The sequence below is a fragment of the Phacochoerus africanus genome, chromosome 4, assembly GCF_016906955.1.
Source record: "Phacochoerus africanus isolate WHEZ1 chromosome 4, ROS_Pafr_v1, whole genome shotgun sequence".
NCBI lineage: Eukaryota > Metazoa > Chordata > Mammalia > Artiodactyla > Suidae > Phacochoerus > Phacochoerus africanus.
The window spans coordinates 150088945-150110231 of NC_062547.1; the positions used below are offsets into that span (position 1 = coordinate 150088945).

The following is a 21287-nucleotide window of genomic DNA, read 5'->3' on the forward strand; positions in this document are numbered from 1 at the left end:
GCTCTGGTGTCGGCTGGTGGCTACAACTCCAATTAGACCCCTAGCCTGGGAACCTCCATATAACACGGGTGCGGCCCTAAAAAGACAAAATAAATAAATAAATAAATAAATAAAATGCTTATCATTGATAATTACCAGTGATCTGCCTGTCTGCTTGTCTGTTATGCATGAAAACTTAGCTCACGGTATTTCATTCAGATCTGGTCCAGTCTGCCTTTACTGGCTGCGCTCCTGGCCTCCACAGATGCTTCAGGTGGTTGAGCATTTGCATCTCATCACTTTGTCTGAAATACTCCATTCAAAGTAAAACTGACTGCAGCTAAACTACACAAAGCAAAATGTGTTAAAGACTAAACACTGACAAAAGAATCAAATTGTCCTGACAAAGTTCAGATCAACCAAATGAGACCCAGAAAAATTGGACTTAGAGAAATAAAGCCACAACAGAAAATCACTCTGGCAGAAGCTAATATTTGATGATTACATTTGATACAGATAATCATAATCAATAAATTAAGCCTTCCTTGTAAAAATTCACATGTAAAGGTTGACTATAAAGCTGACTTTGATAAAACAATAAGAGAAATGACAAAAAATAGAAATGGTTTCACTGCACAATACTGAACATTGGTCTTGAAATTAAAATGGCTTAATGTGGAGTTCCAGTTGTAGCTCAGCAGTAACGAACCTAACCAGGATCCATGAAGATGCAGGTTCAATCCCTGGCCCCGCTCAGTGAGTTAAGGACCTGGCATTGCTGTGAACTGTGGTGTAGGTCACAGACACAGCTCAGATCTGGCATTGCTGTGGCTGTGATGTAGGCCAGCGGCTGCAGCTCCAATCAGACCCCTAGCCTGGGAACATCCATGTGCTGCAGGTGCAGCCCTAAGAAGACAATTAATTAAAATGGCTTAATGAGACTTAATGAAGTAAAAAATTTCTTGACAAAAATTCAACCATGTTGCTGCTTTAAATGCTTGCAGTTATAAGCACAGAAGCAAAGCATCCTCAGTGCAAAGGACAGAGGTCAAAATGCCTGCCCCATTAAACACGGGTCAAGAGGAAAGTGCCAACACAGGGAGATCACAACTGCCTAGAGCTGTTTGTGAGGATGCACTCATTTGCAGGTGATTTTCTGATAAGGCAAACTCCCATCACCACCACCTCTGCAAAGCTCCCGTGAAAACCCAAGGAACTAGCACAGACCACATTATGCTAGGCAAGCTTTAACCCACAAAATCTATGGAGACACAAAACACCAAGGAGTAACTGTTATGGGTGGGGTGAGTGAAGAGGGTCCCAGGAGAACCGACTTTTCTTCCCAAATAAGAGGGGTCTCTTTGCTCTGTCTTCCATTTCTGGTGGTCCCAGGAATTCCTTGTCCCACGTCACCTCCAGTGCTGGCACTGGCTCATGGACCAAACCTCTGGGCCTCATGCCTGCTCACTCTCTTGACCTTATCTCCCTTGATAAGGCCGGGGTCATGACAAGCCAGAGGGGGCTCAAACCCACTCCTGACAGCCAATTACTAAATTTCAGGAATTTGGTGAGCTTGTTGTTAAAGGCAGTCGTTATTATAAAAGTTAAGCTAGATAAAGAATATAAACCTATGATCAAATACATCACCTTAAAAAGAGGCAATAACTACTCAAAACTCATCACTTTCTGATTAATTTGGTGGACTCTGCTACCAAGGCTGTGGACACCTGTCCTGTGCGTGTGACAGAAACCCTGTGTGGTGGGGGCTCGTCCTTCTCAGCCGGATATTCACTGACACCACTTCAGAGGCCTGAAATCAGCCGGGGGGGGGGGGGTTGTATCACAGAAACTTGCGAATGGTACAAACCAATACTTAATCCTTGGCTTTGTTGACGGTCTCAAGTTAAAAAGCAGTGATGATGATGGAGATGACACGTAAGCTCTGTCAAGTCTGTACCTGCTCCATGGTGATGAGCACAAAAAACGGAGGCAATATTCCTTCAAATTCAGGGGAAAAGTCACTTAGATTATTAACAAATGAGTGATTTCCAACCTCTCTGTTGCTTCACTTTCGCCTTAGTAAGGAAAACATCAATCAATGTTAGTGTTTAATTAATGTCCAAAGTGCTCCTGTTATCCAGCTGCAACCACAGCTGACTCCAGATACAAGGGTTCCGAGTAAACCAATGAATGTCTCGTCTGAGAATCAACTGATGATTTGAAATTCACAATAAAAGCATTTATACTCTATTTCCACTTGTAAGCTGTGTGCTGTACAGCCCTTAGAAAAGCACGATGCACCATCAACTCGAGTGTGCACGGGCACGCACGTTTTCTTTCTCGGAGAGCCAGCCGTCACCTCCCTCAGAAGCCCCGTCGCTCCCCACACACCCACCGGGACCTGCTGCAGCCACCGGACCGTCAGGCTGCGAGAGGCCACGGCAGGCCCGGGAAGTGCCTGGGAGCTTCAGGCCAGAGGACAGGAAGGCCGGTGTTTACCGCGGGCGCTGGCTGCGGAAGGGCCTTTAGTTATTTTCACATCAGCCTAAGACCTCTGGCCCCAGTTTGAAGTCAAAGGACAGGAAAAAAGATCCTGTATTTTCTTGGGGATTGGCAACGCAGTTTGGCTGGCAGAGAACGCCAGGAGTGACCGCTCAGTAAGATCTGGAAAGGAAGGGAGGCCATACAGCCTTGGGAGTCTCTGCAGGAAGCCCACTCTCACTTGCAGACCCCTCTACCTCACACCTGCTGGCGACCTTCAGTGGGCACACATCTGAACTCTGCTATTCACATACAACTTATACCCGAAAGAATGCCTACCGTGCCTTCGTTTATTCACTCATTCATGTACCCAAGAAATCAGTATGAGAACCTTCCACAGGTCAGGCACTCTTCTCGTGTTGTGGGTACAGGGGTGAGCCAGACAATCTCTGACCTCATGGCACATAAGGTCAAATGGACATTCAACTGGTTTCACATCCAGCTGGACTGGGTGTAAACTAAATGCTTGCTCTGCGTGTTCCAAACTGAATTCATTCTCTTTTTCTTGCAGACTCTTCACAAATGCCTATCAACAGAACCACACAATCATAGCCACCACTTAGACAACATGTGCCAGGCATGTGTCTAAGCCCTTCACATGTATTAACGCACTTAAACCTCACAAGAACCCTATGAAAAGTACTATCACCACCCTCATTTTTACAAGAGCTTAAAAACTTCTCTGAGATCCTATATTTGATAAGCAGTGCAGGTGTACAATGACACCACCATTCTTCCCGGCCAGGATATTCGGGCGAACAAGACCAATCTAGCTGAGGTTCCATGTAATTTAGCCAGAGTCCAGCTTCAGTTTTACACAATACTTGCAGTATGGACGAGGCTTAGACGGACTCTGCCACTTTCCGCCTGCGAGACTTTGGGTAAGAGTTAATCTCTTTCTTAACCTTTCTAAACTTGTTTGTGTGTTCCATATGAACAATTATACTATGCAATTACTTCCTGGGTGGGGTGAGACCGTCAGCAGAAGTCAATGATATAAGGGGACCACACATCTGGGACCCTGGCCCACTCAGGAGCCCCTAGGCTCCCCTGACCTCCATTTAGAGGTCATTACAGACCATGACATTTTCCTCACTAGCGTGTGAGTCTGGCACACAAAGGTGTTGAATATTGGCTGGCTGGCTGCCTGCATCTCTGCTTCCACCGTCCCACAGGAGCTATTCCTTGACTTAGACTCCCCTTCCTAGAGCTTCTCCTCCAAGAAGACCAGCAGATACTCAGAGCTAGGGACTAGGTTTTTGCCCTGTGATTCACCACTCCCCCAATTTATGATTCACCAAGGAAGGATCTTTGGGATTCCGAAATAACACTCTGCCCACTTAGGCCCTCAGATACCCTAAAGCTATCATCTGTGCCCTGGTGCCTTTTCTTCCAAAGACCCTTGGGCCCTAATGGGATGTTTTGTGATGCTTGGTGGATTAATCTTTGCATAAACCAAGTTTCTTGCCCTAAGGTTTCCTGGTCATTCTCTTCCTTAGAGACAAAGAGGAACCATCAAATATTCACAAGGAAAATCATTTTCTTCAAGATCCTAAGTTCTAAAGAAGAAAATGTGAAGCCAGATTGTATAGTTATTAAAAACGCTGATGTTCAGGTCAGAAAGAACAGGTTTTAAATCTGCAAGTGTCTTAGCCACTTTGAGCCTGGAAAGTGGCGATATTAACACCCCCTGTAGGGTCCCTTAGAGGGCCAAGCCGAATGCTGCGGGGGTGAACTGCTCGGCCCCAGGCGCCTCACACAGGGCAGGGGCTCAGTAAGAGACTGTGATCACCCCGGTCACGACCGCCACTTCCCTAAAAATCAGGAAGAGGCCGGTACCGCTACGGCAATTCACCCTGAACGAACGAAAATTGTGCTTATTATCTTCAACCCAGGTGGTGCACAGGAACTCTTTAAAAAGCCACACAGGCGGTATAATTAAACATAAACTGTGATAAATGTGCAGGGATCTACGAGCACATACAAGAGGAAGAGCCTAACCTAAGGACACCAGAAGAACAGAGAGGCACAGACTTTACGTAACCAGAAAGAAAAGAAAGGAATGGCACAGGGCTTGGAAGAGGGTCAGCCCCTAAGTCCCCATAATCCCTTAGGACGTGAAGACAACGGAAAATGCAGGTCTTCCCGCTCATCCTCTGTTCGGCTCTCCCTCCCTCCACCCACAGAGTCCCAAAGCTACCCATTCTAGGACAGACAAAAGCCCATTTTGTTTGCTTCCTGCATAAGCAGCTGTTCGGTCACCAGGGTTACCGTGCAGCTGTTATTTCAGCCTGGCCCTTGGCAGCCCCCAGAAATGCAGATGCAGCTGGTGTCACTACTGTCCGGGACAGTGTGCAGAGACATCAGGGGCACTCCTGGGAGCATCTCCCCAGGTGAACAAACCTCAGCATTTTCAATGTATAAGAAAGCGCAAGAACAAAAATTTCACCTTCATACATAGTATGTGGCCCGTGCAAGAAAGGTAAAGTAGCTGAAAATCATATACATCATGGTTTTTTTGTTTTGTTTTTGTCTTTTCAGGGCCGCACCCGCCGCATATGGAGGTTCCCAGGCTAGGGGTCGAATCGGAGCTGGAGCCACCAGCCTACGTCACAGCCACAGCCACGCCAGATCCGAGCCGTGTCTGCGACCTACACCACAGCTCATGGCAATGCTGGATCCTTAACCCACTAGCGGGGACCAGGGATTGAACCCACAACCTCATGGTTCCTAGTGGGATTTGTTAACCACTGAGCCATGACGGGAACTCCCATCGTGTTTAAATATCATATTTTAGATCTAAAATGTTAGAAATAAAGACAGAAGAAATCACCTATTTAAAAATCTTTCCATAGATAAAGAATTTACAATAGGTATGAATTTGCATAAGAAAATTTTTGCAATCCCAAATGAAAATAAAACAGACGATTAAGAAAACAGATAAGGGCCCTAAATATTGTGAGTCAGTTTAAAAAACCTGTTTCTAACACTGTTTATGCATCAGAGTGAAAGCGTCTCAACAGGAGAATGGGCTTCTCCTGGCTATCTGCTTCATAAGACACACTGGAGCCCAAAGGCTTTCCCACCAGCCGCCCGTGATGTCAAAAGAGGGTCGTTCCCTCACGTGTGTCTGCAGCTGCCACGCGCCACAGGCGCCACGCCAAGTGGGACCCACACGGCTCCATCCCCCCGGCCACCTCACTTCTCAGGGGCCCACGGTCCTCTACTCCTGGCTCAGGAGCCTTTCGCAAGTTCACCCCGCTCCTTATCTGCAGTCTTTAAAACCTAATTTCTAACTTGTTTTGACCTAGCATCTACCTTTCCATGTCTCCTTTCCTTTTCCATCTGGGGCAGACAGCTTATCATTTCTGCTAGACTGTGATCAGTGATAACCTCCAGGTTTTCCTCACGACCTCCTAGAAAATCAGCTCCCGAGTCCTGCTCTGGAGTGATCTGTGACCCATCAGCATCACTCTACTGATTTCAGGCCAACATTCCAGGCTGCTGAACAAGTTTTAACCTTGTTTCTACTTATGATCACATTAGCGACGGTACCTGTCCCCGAGACGTATCACGTGACACAGATGCACAATTCGGTACAACAGGTTCACATGCTAGTTTCAGAACCAGAGAGACCTGAGTTCAAACCTCACTTCAACCCCTTACACACTCCCTGTGGACTCAGGCCATTTCCATTCACTAACCCTCAATGGAGATATAACAACAACAGCATTTTCCTCGTGTTGTGGAGTCCATGACAGTTTTCTCCAAAAGGTTTTTCTCAGGGTCTAGTGCATAATACTCATCCAACAATGTCAGCCATTATTTTGACACTGAAATGTACACATCCTCTGGTCTCAGTGAAGTTGTCCATCAAATGATATACAAGAAAGAATAAAAGCCAGAGCCCTCTTGTGCTTTTTGAGAAGCCCCCTCCAGGTCAGTGCTTTTCAACCTGCAGGTTAGTGTATCTAGAAATCAGTTTGGCAGGTAATAAACTGGGTGTTTTTTAATTAGAAGACAATGTTTTCAAAAATGAATATAATGGAATAGAATAGAATAGATCAAGGTGCATGTCATATTATAAGCACTAAATGGTGTTCTGTCAAACATATATATATATACATGTATGTTTGTGCACATGCATACTGAGAAACAACATAAAGTGCACTTCTTACTGTGTGTCACAGCCTAAAAAAGAAGTTTTGAAAGCCACTGTTCTAGGCTGATCCAAAGCTCCTTAGGTACACTCTTCAGTAACGACAGACCATTTAGGAGAGACACTGCTGCCCCCTGCTGGAACTCTTGATTCCTCGTGGAAAAGGACACCCGTAGGAGGACAGAGACTTTGCTTCTTGCCCCTGTGACCTCAGCCATCCTCCTGTACCCCATCTGGAAGCTCACCTGGGAGGACGCACCCCTCGGGCTACCCTGATGCCCTCAGCAACGAATGTGTCAAAGGCAGCACTCGAAGTGAGAGCCCGCGTTCTCACCTTGAAAGTAATCTTGGAGGCTGAGCCACACATGTTACTGTGGTCCCACCTCGGCCCCATCACACCTCACAGCTGCGAAGGGCCTCCCCAGCCCCTAAGCAGCCATGGGTCTCTGCTTCTCTGGGCACCCTTGGAGGAAGGTGAACTGACTGCATGTTCTCAGAGCTGGGACCACCAGCAGCCCCCACCCTCTACATGCCCCCTGACTTCTAAGATAACTGCCTAGCAGGGCGGACCAGCAGGGTACAGCCTTGGAAAGATAAGACTGTCCCACCCGACCAAGAGGGAGGCCTCACCAAGAGGTCAACGCCCTGAGAGAAGAGCACTCCTGACACACACCCCTGTCTTAAGATGTGGAGCCTAGAACCAGACAAACTTGCCAAGAATCTACTTAGTCCTGCTTCAGGATGAAAGCTGCTAGAAATTGAAGGCTCACACCTAGCCACCCACGCCCACGGCCTCAAGTAAAACTTGAGCATAGTCTAACTGGAGGCTGACATGCGTACAGTAACTTGCCCAGAGTCACTCGGCTCGTTCCAGGCCCAGGTGCCCCTGAATGCGGGCCCAGAGGCCCCAGCTGGCACTTTAAGGCTGGCTGTACTTCTGAACTTAAAGGCTTACACCAAGAAAGAACACATGACTCAGCTGCAAAGTGGCAAATAAAACCTAGTACGAAAAAGACTTTAAATCTGAACTTGAAAATAAATAATGGGTGGCATCACAGTAGGCATTTTTAGAACATGAACCATGTTATTAATTTACTTTCAAAACAGCCTCATTTGTTTTGAGTCTCGAAACAGGCCTTTTTTTCCCCCTTGGGTAAAGGCCTTTCCCCAAAGACAGATATGCTTCAGCCATTTCCTCATCTATGAAATGAAGAAGGAAGACACATCTATCAGAGCATATAGAGTTTACACTTAGTGCCAGGCGCTAAGTTGCTCTGTACTTTCACGTGTGTTGTCTGATCTAATTTTAACAACACTGGGCTCAGAGAAGTCAGCATTTTGCTGAAGGTCACACAGCTAGTCAGAGACAGATTCTAACCCAAGTATGCCTGACTCCCTTGTCCTCACTGGGTGAGCACACAGCTCAGCCCCTTGAATGTCTCCTCCCTCCCTCTCCCTTGTCCACACATCCCAATGGGAGCAATTACCAACAGGGAAGGAAGTCAAGATGCCGAACATCGGGGAAAGGCTGACAAACTACCGCAGCAGAGGTGACGAGGGGAACGTGACAGCTGCGTGCCAGGCAGTGACCTGAGACCTTGGACCAAAAGAGGACTAGAGGACAAGCTGGTGAGATCCAAATGACAAGCTCGAATGTGCTGCTGCACACAGTAGGCAGGTCCTAATCGGGCCCCGCCTCCTTCCTGCGGCCCTGCAGTCCCTTCTCAGGCTGCTTCTAGATTCATCTCCCCAAACACACATCTGAGTGCAGCTCCCTTGCTTCTAACCTTTCCTGGCTCCCCCTCGTCCTCGAGATCTGCCTCCAGCTCCCCTTCCCAGAGACTTTTCTGGCTTCCCCTCCCTACCTCCCTGCTCCCTGCCCACTACTCTTCCCAGAAAGCACCACGGGCCTTTCCTGCCACAGGCTCCGTCTGTCAGCCCTCAGGCTGCAGCACAGACTCTCAGAATTCAGCTTCAACGTCGCTTCCTGCAGGGTGTCCTCCCTGACACCCTCGCTCCCTCTCCCCATTTTTTTAAAATGAGAAAAACCTTGTACTGTATCATTGCAGTGACTACATCCCATATGCAAAGACTCTACTAAAGTAGTCTTTAAAAGTGTCCCTGTGCCCTGTAAGCAGCTCCCATCGCCGTGCTTCCGTCCTGGTCCATATTCACATCTGCCCCTCCCTTGTATGCAACCCAGTCCTGGCTTCCTCGGAGTGAAAGCTGTGCGCGCAGACACGGCACCGGGCAGCACCGACCCCACTGTGAGGTCAGGGGTTCCGAAGGCCTCCTGTCCTCCCTAACTTCTCGGGAACCGTGTTAGTTTGTCTTGAACACTCCCTGGGAACTCCTAATTTCTTCCCTTTCGAATAAGGCCAGAGGAAGACTCGGCTGGGCATCTGTCATAAGCAACAGGATCTAGCTTGAATTTAGCGCACTGTTTTGTTTTCACTGTATTTTTACTTATGAAATTCTATTTACAGAAAGCAGTACAAGTTCTTCTTCTACCCAGACTAGCATTCTTCATAAAATTATATGAATAAAGGAAGTGAATCCACTTAGAAAAAACTGCTAAGTAATTGTTTGGGTGGCACATGTGACAAAAGCATGTGCACACGCACACGAGCACAGCTATGAAAGCCGTCCTGAGCAAAACATCTGTGCGGCTGAGTCCCTGGGTCACGAGACCCAGGGTGCTGCTGCCGTTACAACTACACGTGTGGCTGGGAGAAAACTACTGCTCTGGTCTTCTGTGTACTCACCTGTAAAAAGAGGAGGAAAAAACTGGGCCATAAAAATATATGACTTCATCTCCCAGATACAAATCTCTCTTCCTACTCATATGGCATGGAAATAACGTTGCTGAAAAGAAACTCAGAGGTCATAGCTTTATATTAGAGATCAGATCCATAGTGTATAGAGATTAAAGTGATAGGCCCAGGTCACGTCACAATTTAAGGTCAAGTGCAAGACCGAAATCGAGGTCTTTCCCCCCCCCCCACGCTGATGGGCTGTTTCTCCCTCATTTCTGAAACTCCCCTCCCCATGTACTTTTCCCCCAGGTGAACTTCTGTCAAAAGGGTTAGATTTTACTTTCAAAGCACAAGCAAGTACACACACACAATAAAGACATCTTAAAATAATGGAAAAGCAAATAAGCAAAGGATAAAGGCAATATTAGATTTCCAAGTGTTAACATGGTTGGAAAAGGAAGTAAAATACCTGAAAGCTGAGAAAACATGTTACAGGTGTTTCCACAATGTTGTAATTCCCGCCTTGTTCTTTACTGAGATTAGATGATAGATGCAAGGAGCCGGGAGTGGGCAGGCCACTGAGTTTCAGGGGAGTCCCTGATTCATCTTTGTCTACTCCCTGTGTATAATAAAACCTGCTTTACAAGAGACCAGATCCAAATAGCACTTCACTCACTCTCTATGGATCATGAAAAATGGGATCCACACAATTCCGGGGGGAATACTTCATCACATTTTTTTTTGTCTTTTTGCTGTTTCTTGGGTCACTCTCGTGGCATGTGGAGGTTCCCAGGCTAGGGGTTGAATCGGAGCTGTAGCCACAGGCCTACGCCAGAGCCACAGCAACGCGGGATCCGAGCCTCGTCTGCAACCTACACCACAGCTCACGGCAACGCCGGATCGTTAACCCACTGAGCAAGGGCAGGGACTGAACCCGCAACCTCATGGTTCCTAGTCGGATTTGTTAACCACTGCGCCACGACGGGAACTCCTTCATCACATTTTTAAAACAGGATTTTCAGACACTTTTAAAGACTACTTTAGTAGAGTCTTTGCATATGGGATGTAGTCATTGCAATGATACAGTACAAGGTTTTTCTCATTTTAAAAAAAGTCTTATCCTTTTTTTTTTTTGGAAATGTACTGAACATTTTTCTATCTGACTTCGTTAAAGGCAAAATTACCAGATTTACAAATGAACCAATGCACACAGAATCAGAAAATTGTAACCAAGTTTCCCAGTGAATGTAAAATGGGTAGGTACAATGCCCTTCACATATACACATGCATGTGTGTTTGTATGCATTTTTGTATATTTATGTATATACAGGTGTAGGTATTTATGTAACTGTACGTACATGTGTAGCAATTGGCCAAAGAGAAACTCATGCGAGAAGAAACTTCAACTCAAAGCTCAAAGTGAGCCAAAGGTAAGATGTAGCTGTCGGGAAAAATAAGAATCTTAATGCAATATTAAAATACATTAAATCCCATTAAGTACAAAAATGACCCACTGTACTCTCCACCCACCAGCCAATACCAGCTGCAGGAACCACACTAACAGAGGCATAGGAACTGGCATGTGGTCGGAAGAGAGTTCTAGGTCAGTGGGGAAAGGGAGAGCCGGGGTGGTTCATAGCATGAGTCCCAGGGCCGAGCACGCCTTACTCAAATACAAGATGTGTGACTATCCTGGAGCACAGGGGCCCCGTCAGTCTCCCAGGAATGCTGGTGAAAGGACACTGCGTGGGAAATTCAACTCATCCTCAACATCCCTCCCTTCTTGGGCATTTTACGGTTTGCAGTGGGAGCAAAACCACATCTGTCTTACTTGGTGGTGGACTAGGTAACTTCATTTTCTTCCTGGAGAAGAAGAGAGTAGAGAGCAATCTGACGCCTGAGACGCACTGCTAACTCAATCCACCACCCCATCCCCGCTTCTACCCCCAATCATCCGACTTGCCCCAGCAGCTAGAAAGCAAGGCAGAGGGTCTGCCAGGAAACCCAAGCTGCTGCGGCTCAGATGAAGAGCCGTACAGCTAGACCATGTCCGTCCCCACCTTTCAGAGGGAGGGTAAACCACCAGTATCAGGGTTATTTGAGATGCTCATTTAAAAGGCATGTTTCTAGGCGGTTTCCCAGACCTGCCGAATCAGAATTACTGGGGTAAGAACCAGAAAGTTCATTTTCTATGAGTTCCCTAGGTAATCCCCTTCCACATCCTCTGAGAACCATGGTTCCAGGGCAGTGCGTCTCAGCCTTTAGTGTGCATTAGAATCACCTGGAAGGTGGGGAAAAGCTAGGGCTCCCCGGACCCAGAGACCGTGCATCGGAGGCTTAGCACAGTTCAAACCACCTCACAGGTGCTGCTGCTGCTGCTGCTGAGGGTCTCGTCAGTGCACCATCCCTGGAGTCACTGCCTTGGAGAATCCCTAATCCCATGATTAAAGAACTCGGATACCGTGTGGGCAGCCCCGCTGACTGCCCACCACTGCATATCCACACCCTGGGGTAATCCCCTCCCTTTTGTGCGAGCTGACCCTAGTGACTCACACATAATAAATAAAATAGGCAAAACGAACTGGATGCCACCTACAGGCTTAGTTATGAGAAAACAGCGAGCAGCGACCCTCACTCCTGCTGTTGCTCTTCCCACCTGTTCTCTGATGAAGCAGGCTGCCACGCCACATGCTGCCCTATGAGGCCCACAAAGCAAGGACCCACGGGCAGTCTCTGGAGAGGGCAAGGAACTGACTCCTGCCAAGAGCAGTGTGAGTAAGTTTGGAGGCAGAACCTTCCCTGGGAAGCCTGCTGAGGCTGAGAAGCCTGCAGGTGCAGCTGACCCCTTGACTGCAAACTTGGGAGCTACTCTGAGCCAGAGGACCCAGCTGAGTCCAGCCTGGACCCCCGCCTTCCCACAGAAGCTGTCAGACAATGAACATTCCAAGCCATTACGTGAACTGTGCAGCGATGGATAAGGAGGGGAGATGCCTGCACAGGAGCAACCCTGGAATCAAGATGACCCCTGGAAACACAACACATCCTTTAAATCCCTCCCCTCATCTTCCCCATCACGAAGGAGACAAAGGTGTGAAACAATGAACATGAGCAATATTTAATAATACACACTACTGACAGGCAGGTGACGTCATAATGATCTTGGAGCTCAATTTTTCAGCCTTGACCCCTGGGAGGCTTCCCGGGGGTTATGGGCGGTTACGGGGGAGCAGGACCTTGGGGTAGGAGGGCGACGGCGCCTCTGCCTCAGAGCTCACCCTGTGCATTCGGGGCTGAGAACACGGTCGACTTCCACCTGCCAGTCCGCACGACAAGGAGCGACGCCTCCTCCGGCTGAACAGAGATTAGAAAGAAATACGCAGTTTTTCTACGGACAAGGGGAGGAATGCTTCCCTGAGAAAAGCCACCGAGGGGAACAAGGGCCGACCTGCTCCCCTTCTCTCCAGAGCAGTGTCCGCTTTCCTCACTGAGGAAGGAGACAGCTTTTCTAGGGGCAAGGGTTCTCATTTTCTCCAGAACCATGTGTCTAGAAAGTGCTTTGCAGGGCCACAGTCTACTGGAAAGGCTCTAGACACAATGCCAGGACCCTGTCCCTGCCACCCTGCCCACATCCTGTGTGACCTGGAAGGGGTCCTCTCCCTCCAGACTGCACTCCTCCCACCGCGAGAGGAGAACCTGGCCAGGGGATGACTCGGACCCCAAATTAGTGGCTAAGAACCTAGGGCAGAGAGGTGGCTCCCAGCCACAGCGAGGGGTCAGAGACAGAACAGCTGGCCTCAGAGGGCCAGGCCCCCACCGCTCAGCCACCGCGCCCTCTCTGAGGAATGCCCAGAGGGGCTGCTGTGCCACAGCGCGCTCCGGCAGACGCTGTCCAGCCTGGTCCTGATGGCATCCTGCAGCTCCTCGTCACCCAGCAGGACCGCTGCAGCCAGGGCCAGCCCGAAGTATTCAGTGGCATCGTGGGCATCCTAACCGGTGGCACAGGGGCAGAGAAGAGAGAGCATTAGCAGACACGTCCCAGGGAGGCCGGGAGGAAGTGCTGGGAGTGCTCCCAACACTAGCTTTGGTCTGTCTCACAGCCTTCCCTGCCGCCTTCCCCAGGCTCCGTGGAGGAGCCTCCCCACATAGTCCCACTGCATGTCAGGACAGTGCGACCCCAGTGGCCCTCCCCCCCAGGCCCAGGAGCAGCTCCTTAGCTCGGATCAGACCATCAGGAAGCAGCACTGCCCCGGGCACAGAGCTCCAGCGATGTGTAAAGGATTCAAGATGACCTGCCGTAAGCCACCCCTGGGACCTTTCAGGTGCGACCTAACACAGTCCCTCACCCTTCTAGCTGCGGGCTTGAGCCTACCAATAACTGCAGAGAAAAAAGCCAAGAACCAGACAGAAGCAGAAACCTACAGAGCCAAGAGAGAAACGAAGAGGTGGGGAAAACCATGATGAGCCCCAGCTTCCAGGACTACCTGAGATTAAACGTACCCCTGAACTTCCCAGTTCCTTGAGCCAATAAATCTCCTTCTTTGCTTCGGCTAGCCCCAGTAGAGCGCTTCCCCGTGCAAGCCCCAGAGCCCTCAGTTAATGCAATCAGTCTCGCACACTTTGTCCCACTTCCTGGGAGCTGTCGGACAAATGCAAGGTCACTGGGGCAAGTTCTTCATGATTCCCATCGTCTCTACGACATGGCTGGGATGCAGAACACATGGTTCCTCGGGTGAGACTCAAAAAGGGATGTCTGGTTCCCATTAACCCTCATAAGTCAATAATAAAATCAGGTCAGAAAAACCCTGGCAAAGAAGAAAAAGACAGCGGAGCTGTCCTCAGGGTCCTCTGGGGGCCAAACACAGGCACGACTCAGAAGCCACTGTGTGAAGACATTAAGGGCTGTGCTGGAGCAGACAGTGTCCTCTGCTAAGGGGAAGCAAGTGTCCGGGGACAAGGCCCAGGACCTGAACAGTGACTGAGAATGGCAGACCACAGAGTCCTGGAAGTGGCTGGACCAGCTCCAGCAGAGCAATCCAGGCTAAGAGCTGCTCAGGCCCCAGGCATGCTTACACTCTAATACCATGCATGTCATTACAGCAAACAGACTAACATGAACTTAGATTTCTCATATAGTTTGTAGAATTTTATAAAGAATAGCAACTGACTAGTTCATCTATAACATTTTCAAGACATAAAGTTAAGAATTAATTTTAACTTTGGAGCTCACAGTTCTTTTGGGGTCTCATGTACTGTCTGGGTCTCATGTATTTTCCAGGCCCTAGAAGAGCTCATGGCACTAGGCCATGTGCCCACAGTATCTGCGGATGAGGTGGCCCCAGAGGTCCCAGCTGGACAAGAAGAGGAGCTAGGACCATCTCCTTAGCAGAGACAGAACCCTCTCTGAGTATCCCAGCGGCCACGTGGAGAGCTGCTGTGTTCCCAGAGGGGCCAGCACCCGCCCTCTGAGACAACGCTCCCCGTGCCAGCCCTGCACTCTCCCCTGAAAGCTCAGGGTCGGGGAGGACTTCAGTTGGACATGAGTCTCAGATGGCCTCGTAGGCCTGGTTCTTACCTTCAGCTGGTCGAACGTGAGTCGGCCCAGACGATAATAGACCTTGGCATAGTATAAGGCCTCCTTGGGGCTTTGCAGCCAGGGTGGGCAGAGGGACAGAGTCTTCAGGTAGCAGTCCTCAGCCATCTCATACATGTGCAGAGAGTGGTACACAGTAGCCAGACGGTGGAAGGCCACCAGCTCCTGCCTCCGATCCCCTAGGAATCGGAAGACTGAGAGGTCCTCCCGCCACGCTCCGCGTAGCCCACGCGTTCACACCGTGCTTGGGAGGTCCCCCAGGCATCGGGGACTGAGCGGGGGAGCCAGCAAACAAAGGAGAAACCCTGCCTCCTGTCTCCTTAGGACCCAGACAATCCTTAAGCAGCCCACAAAGGTAGAGCACACCTGCGAGAGCTGGTACAAGAGAAAGCGCAGGGATCTGTGAGGGTGACGAACGGGAGTCTGTGTTCCCGACAAGTTCTCGGGGGCCGTCCCCAAGGAGAATTTCCTCCTTGCGATGGAGGGCACTGCAACTCAGGGTTCGGGGAAGACAGCATTTCCACGTCCCTGGGATGGGATATTGTGAGGAGAGTATCTTGACAGGAGTAGCTAGGAATTTCTGACAATCCCTAACTTCCCATAACAAGTGTCCTCTCCCCAGAAAGTCCCTCTCTTCAGAGAGAGCTCTAGGGCTGCCAGCAGCCATCCCTCTGACCAGGCACCAGTTTTCAGTCTCAAATAAGCTACAGAGACCCTTCCTCTTTTAACTCATGCTTTAGAATCTTGGTATCTAATGGATCTATGACTTGTTTTGCTTTTTGATGTGATTATTGTGTCAGTAACTCCTTTAATACAAAGTAGCCTTTTAATGGGAACAAAGACTTCCAATTATGCTTCTGCAGTATTTGCAAGGTGGTGTTTGATGCAATCTAAAAAAAATCACTTTTAATCTTCAAAGGGCCAAAAGCCAAAGCTAAAAGGGAAAATCCAACTCTGTGATATGGAAAAATCGAGTCCCGGGGAAGCACATGAAAGGGTGGATATAGCCTCCTTTCAGCTTCCACTCGGGGAAGGATAAAGAATGCTCCAAGGGGGCTGCCCGGGTCCCCAGGCCTTCCTGAAATTAGCAGACAGTCAGGCAGTAAAGGAAAAGGCAGGAAAAGAGGAGAAGGCTCTGAAGTGCCATTAAACATAATAAAGCCCATACCAACCATATCTCATGCCCTTGAGAATGCCCAGAGGTCCCTCTGGAAGCACCAAGGAGACTCTATCTGCCCCTACATCGAATCAAGCCTCCGCTAATCAAACCTGCTTTTCCTCAAGCACCAACATTTGAAATAAGGTTTTTTTTTTTATTCTTCCTTTTTTTTCTGTTTTAATGACTTATATTCTTTCCCAGTAGCTTTCATCGTACATGAAAGCTATTTTAGCTACTTAGTTAAGGAGAATCTGAACTTCATTTACATTTCAATTCCACAGGTAAAATATGCACTTGGCTAATAACCAACTAATCAAAAAGCAAGGCCCAGTGCTTGTATAAAGGGGCACTGCCTGTGCACAGGATAAAATACCATTTATCCTGGACTCAGAGGATAATACCAGTAATAGCAACTATGACATAATAATTAATGTGCACAGGTAACACTTATCAAGGACTGATTATACACCAAGCACTGTGCTGTGGGTTTTACCTGGATTTTCACTGGTCTTCACAACTGCATGGATGCGGGGGCCCTTTTTAACCCTGATTTGCTGATGACAAAAGAGGTATTTGTTAAGCAGCTGGCTTAACCGGGGGCTCCCTGATACTTGGGCCAGGATCTGAACCCACAGAGTCTGACTCCAGAGCTGGTGTTCTTAGGACTTGGTTGTCCCTCCTGAAGGAGTGTCACTCCCTGCCACTCAAACCCCAGACCCTTCGGACCACCTACCTGCAACGGTGCTGAGCCTGGCTGCTAAGGTGGCAAATTCCAAAGCCTTCTCATAGCCTTCCAGGCTGATCTGCAGCTCTGTCAACTTGTTGAAAATCCGGAGCTCCGTTCTCACGGCCTTCATCCTCCTTGCTAAGGGAATAGCTCCAGTCTGAGAACAGAGGCACAAGGAACCTTAGTCTGGCCCAGCATCACCGGCAGGCGCCACATGCTAGGAGGCGCTATTATTTCATACTGCCAGGAGTTGGGGGACGGCGGTGACTAAAACCAAGGGGCGAGGGCCACCTTCTGTGCTGCCTTTCTCAGCTCACTCTCCTGGTCCCTGCTCTTGCTGCTCTGCCCCGACCTTAGAGGAGGAAGAATGAGGGTCATCAGGTGCTCTGAAACTGAGAACAGGAAGGGAAGATGACTTCCCCCAAGGTCACGGAGGAAAGCACTCGCCTCCCAGCTATGTGCCCCCTCCCTTGGCGCCCACAGTGCTAACCTACAAAGCACACACATGGAGTGTGTGCAGGGTCTGAGAGTGCCCAGTGGACAGTCGTTTCCATTATTTTTATTTTGACAGAACGTTGGGCAGGTCACTTCACCTCTCTGAGCCCTGGATTTTTATCTATAAAACACACAGGAGCATGAGCACCTCAACAGCCAGGAGCAGAGTTCTTGTTCTTCCTGCCCCGAGCTCTGGGCCTGGTCTATACTGGGTGCTTGAGGAATGTCTATGACTGAATAAACAACTGGACAAGCAAATGATGAGGAGTATCCGAACAAGTACCACTTAAGGATCAAATAAGATAATGAGATTTCCCAAAATTCAGTCAGTGCAAACAACAATTATGATTTCTGACATACGATAATCTGTATTATCTCCTAAATTACCTCTTATTTTCTTGCCTCATTCTTTGCAATAATATCTGTGAAATCATGGGTTCAATGAACTGGTATTGTACATTTTAAAAATTTTAAATGTTTTGAAGCATACTTTGCAAAACCATAGTGAAGTACCAGTGTTCGTCCAATCATCTCCCGCCACGCCGGCAACGGTTCCTAGGGACACTCTGGTGAACACAGAAATGTACTACAAACTGTAAAGTAACATGCACCCAAAGCCATAATTTTGTTACGGTGTATTCTCCCAGAAAGGGTCCTTTATCCATCCAGCCTGAGAATTCATCAGCTTCGTCTTTGAGAGCCTGCTAGACTAAAAATGAGGGAGAACACGTGGAAAGGGAATAAAGGAACACCAGTAAGAGAGCAGAAGGGGTCGCAGGAGCCAGTCCACGTGGCCTCGCCTGCGTCTGTGCCAGGCCCTGGCTGCGGACACTGCCCCGAGCGGCCCAGGACTTACTCGGTAATACTCCACAGCTCGGTGCCTGTGGCGGGTCCCATTGAAGAACACATCGCCCGCTTCCTCATAGAGCCTGAGCGCCAGGGAGGGCTCCTCTGACTTCAGGGCTTTCTGGATGGCTGCCTGGGGAGGACGGAGACTGCTGTCACGGGGGGGGGGGGGGGGGGGGGGGGGGAGAAGGTCGTCCTAACGTCCAGGGGACTGATCCCGACCACCTGGCTTAAGCCTAAACTGTCCTCCACACTCAGAGGGCTGGTAAAAACCCTTGAGGATTCCCTAGTCTGGCATTTCCCTATCATGGTATGAGAGATTACTCTGTTGACCCTAGAAATGATTTTTAGCAGTACAGTGACAAACATTTTATGTTTGAATAGTTAAATATGTATTTTAATGTGTTTTGGAAAAAAATAATAATATTTCAAAACTTCTGATTTCAGATAGCATTGTTCAGTGTAAAAACCTAAGTTGATTTGAAGTTGAATCAAAGAAAAATGAATAAATAACAGTACAGAAGGTACAGGGACATGAAAACACCATGAACTTGATGAATAAATGACTGAAGTTTGGAAAACGCTGATGTCATCCAACACCAACACTCTCCAAATGGAGACACCGAGGCTCAGAAAGAATAAGGAACTGCAGTTCACATCGGGAGTTAGCGGCAAAGGAATTCTAGCGTCTTCCAGCCCATTACCCTTCTTCTGAGGCCTACGGCCTCTTTCTCTCAAGAAATCTGCACCTGAACAAAACATGATGAGGAAGCAGAAGAGTGAAGCATGTACCAGAGCATCTGCAGCACAGCTACAGGACCTCACACTCCTTTAGACAGAGAATGATTCACCTCAGCGGGAAGGACTGCAGAAGATCAAGCCAGGCGGCAGTTGGGAGGCCCGGGGCCAGTTCCGGCCAGTGATTACTAGGGCAAGACTCCTCAGTTTCTTTAACTGCATGTGCAATTCCACAAAGATAGAGGCAGTGAGGTGAAACCCTGAGGTCAGGAGTTCTGCCACCAACAGCTCCCCTGGCCTCTGTCTTCTAGAGAAAAAAAGGCAGAACTGAACTGTCTGGGGAATGGAGTCAAGATGGAGGAGTACAAGGACGTGAGCTCACCTGCACTCACCAAAATACCAAAATCACAACCAACTGGTGAACATCAGACAAAAAAGACTAGAACCTACCAAAAAAGATATTCTACATCCAAAGGAAAAGAAGACACAATATCTGCAAATCAATCAGTGTGATACACCACATTAACAAACTGAAGAATAAAAACCATACGATCGGGAGTTCCCGTCGTGGCGCAGTGGTTAACGAATCCGACTAGGAACCATGAGGTTGCGGGTTTGGTCCCTGCCCTTGCTCAGTGGGTTAACGATCTGGCGTTGCCGTGAGCTGTGGTGTAGGTTGCAGACGAGGCTCGGATCCCGAGTTGCTGTGGCTCTGGCGTAGGCCGGTGGCTACAGCTCCGATTCGACCCCTAGCCTGGGAACCTCCATATGCCGCGGGAGCGGCCCAAAGAAATAGCAAAAAGACAAAAAAAAAAATACCATCATCTCAATAGATGCAGAAAAAGCTTCTGACAAATTAAACACCAATTTATGATTAAAAAAAAAAAACCTCTCCAGAAAGTGGGCATAGAAGGAACCTACCTTAACACAATAAAGGCCATATACGACAAACCCACAGCTAACACCACACTCAGCTATGAAAAGCTGAAAGTATTTCCTCTAAGATTAGGAACAAGACAAGGATGTCCACTCTCACCTCTTTCACTCAACATCAATTTGGAAGTCCCAGCCACGGCAATCGGAGAAGAAAAAGAAATAAAAGGAATACAAACTGGAAAAGAAAAAAGTAAAACTGTCACTGTTTGCAAATGACCTGATACCATACATAGAAAATCCTACCAAAAAAGTGCCAGAGCTCATCAATGAATTTGGTAAAGCTGCAAGATACAAAACGAATACAGAGAAATCTCTTGCATTTCTATACATTAACAATGAAAGATCGAAAGTGAAGTTAAAGAAATGATCCCATTTACCATTGCCTCAAAAAGAATAAAATACCTAGGAATTGAGAAGACCTGCACTTTTAAAATTATAAGATGCTGATGAAAGAACCTGAAGATGACAAACAGATGGAAAGATATACCATGCTCTTGGATCGGAAGAACCAATATTGTCGAAATGACTATACTCCCCAAGGCAATCTACAGATTCAATGCAATCCCCATCAAATTACCAAAGACATTCTTCACAGAACTAGAACAAAATATTTTAAAGTTGTTTGGAAGCACAAAAGACCCAGAACAGCCAAAGCCATCCTGAGAAAGAAAAATGGGAGCTGGAGAAATCAGGCTCCCTGACTTCAGACTATACTAAAAAGCTAGAATAATCAAAACAGCATGGTATGGGCACAAAAACAGAAATACAGATCAGTGGAACAACATATATATGCATATTGCAAAGGAAGGGAGGGAAGGAGGAAGGAGAAGAAATTAATGGCATCCAACTTTAAATGGAAGAATTAGAACTTTCAGTGCAGAGAACATGATCCTATGTGTAGAAAATCCCAAAGATCCCACCAAAAGAAAATAAAACAAAACAGACTAGAATGAACAAACAAGCTTAGAAAGGTCATAGGAAGCAATATGTAAAACTCAATTGCATTTCTATACACTAATAAAAAAGAAATTAGCAAAATAATTTCATTCACAATAGCATGGAAAAGAATTAAGTACTTAGAATTAAATATAATAAAGAGGTACAAGATCTATGTGCTGAAAAATATAAAAAATTGTTGAGAGAAATTAAAGATCTCAGTAAACAGAGAAGTAATTCTTGTTCAGAAGATTTCATATTATCAAGAAGGCAACTCTCTTCAAACTGATCAACTCAATGCAGTCTCTATAAAAATTCTAGCAGACTTTTTTTTGGGTAGAAATTGACAGCTGATTCTACAATTCATATGGAAATGAAAGGTAGCAAAACAGCCTAAACAGTTTGGTGAAAGAATAAAGTTGGAG

General features: G+C 47.7%; 1 protein-coding gene across 6 annotated transcripts in view; it reads right to left on the reverse strand.

Moving 5' to 3' along the window:
- Positions 1 to 12526: 12526 nt before the first annotated feature.
- SH3TC2 (SH3 domain and tetratricopeptide repeats 2) overlaps positions 12527 to 21287 on the reverse strand; it is a 64854-nt gene continuing 56093 nt past the window's right edge. For 2 of the 6 annotated variants that reach the window (XM_047778993.1, XM_047778999.1), the window contains 5 exons: positions 18263 to 18385; positions 16918 to 17068; positions 15008 to 15204; positions 13250 to 13421; positions 12527 to 12786 (listed from right to left, as the gene is read on the reverse strand). In XM_047778993.1, coding sequence (XP_047634949.1) covers positions 12707 to 12786; positions 13250 to 13421; positions 15008 to 15204; positions 16918 to 17068; positions 18263 to 18385 — 723 coding nt within the window. In that variant the 3' untranslated portion in view covers positions 12527 to 12706. Of the gene's footprint in view, positions 14137 to 15007; positions 15205 to 16917; positions 17069 to 18262; positions 18386 to 21287 lie in introns of all 6 variants that reach the window. The other 4 variants (XM_047778996.1, XM_047778994.1, XM_047778995.1 and 1 more) reach the window with 4 other exon arrangements.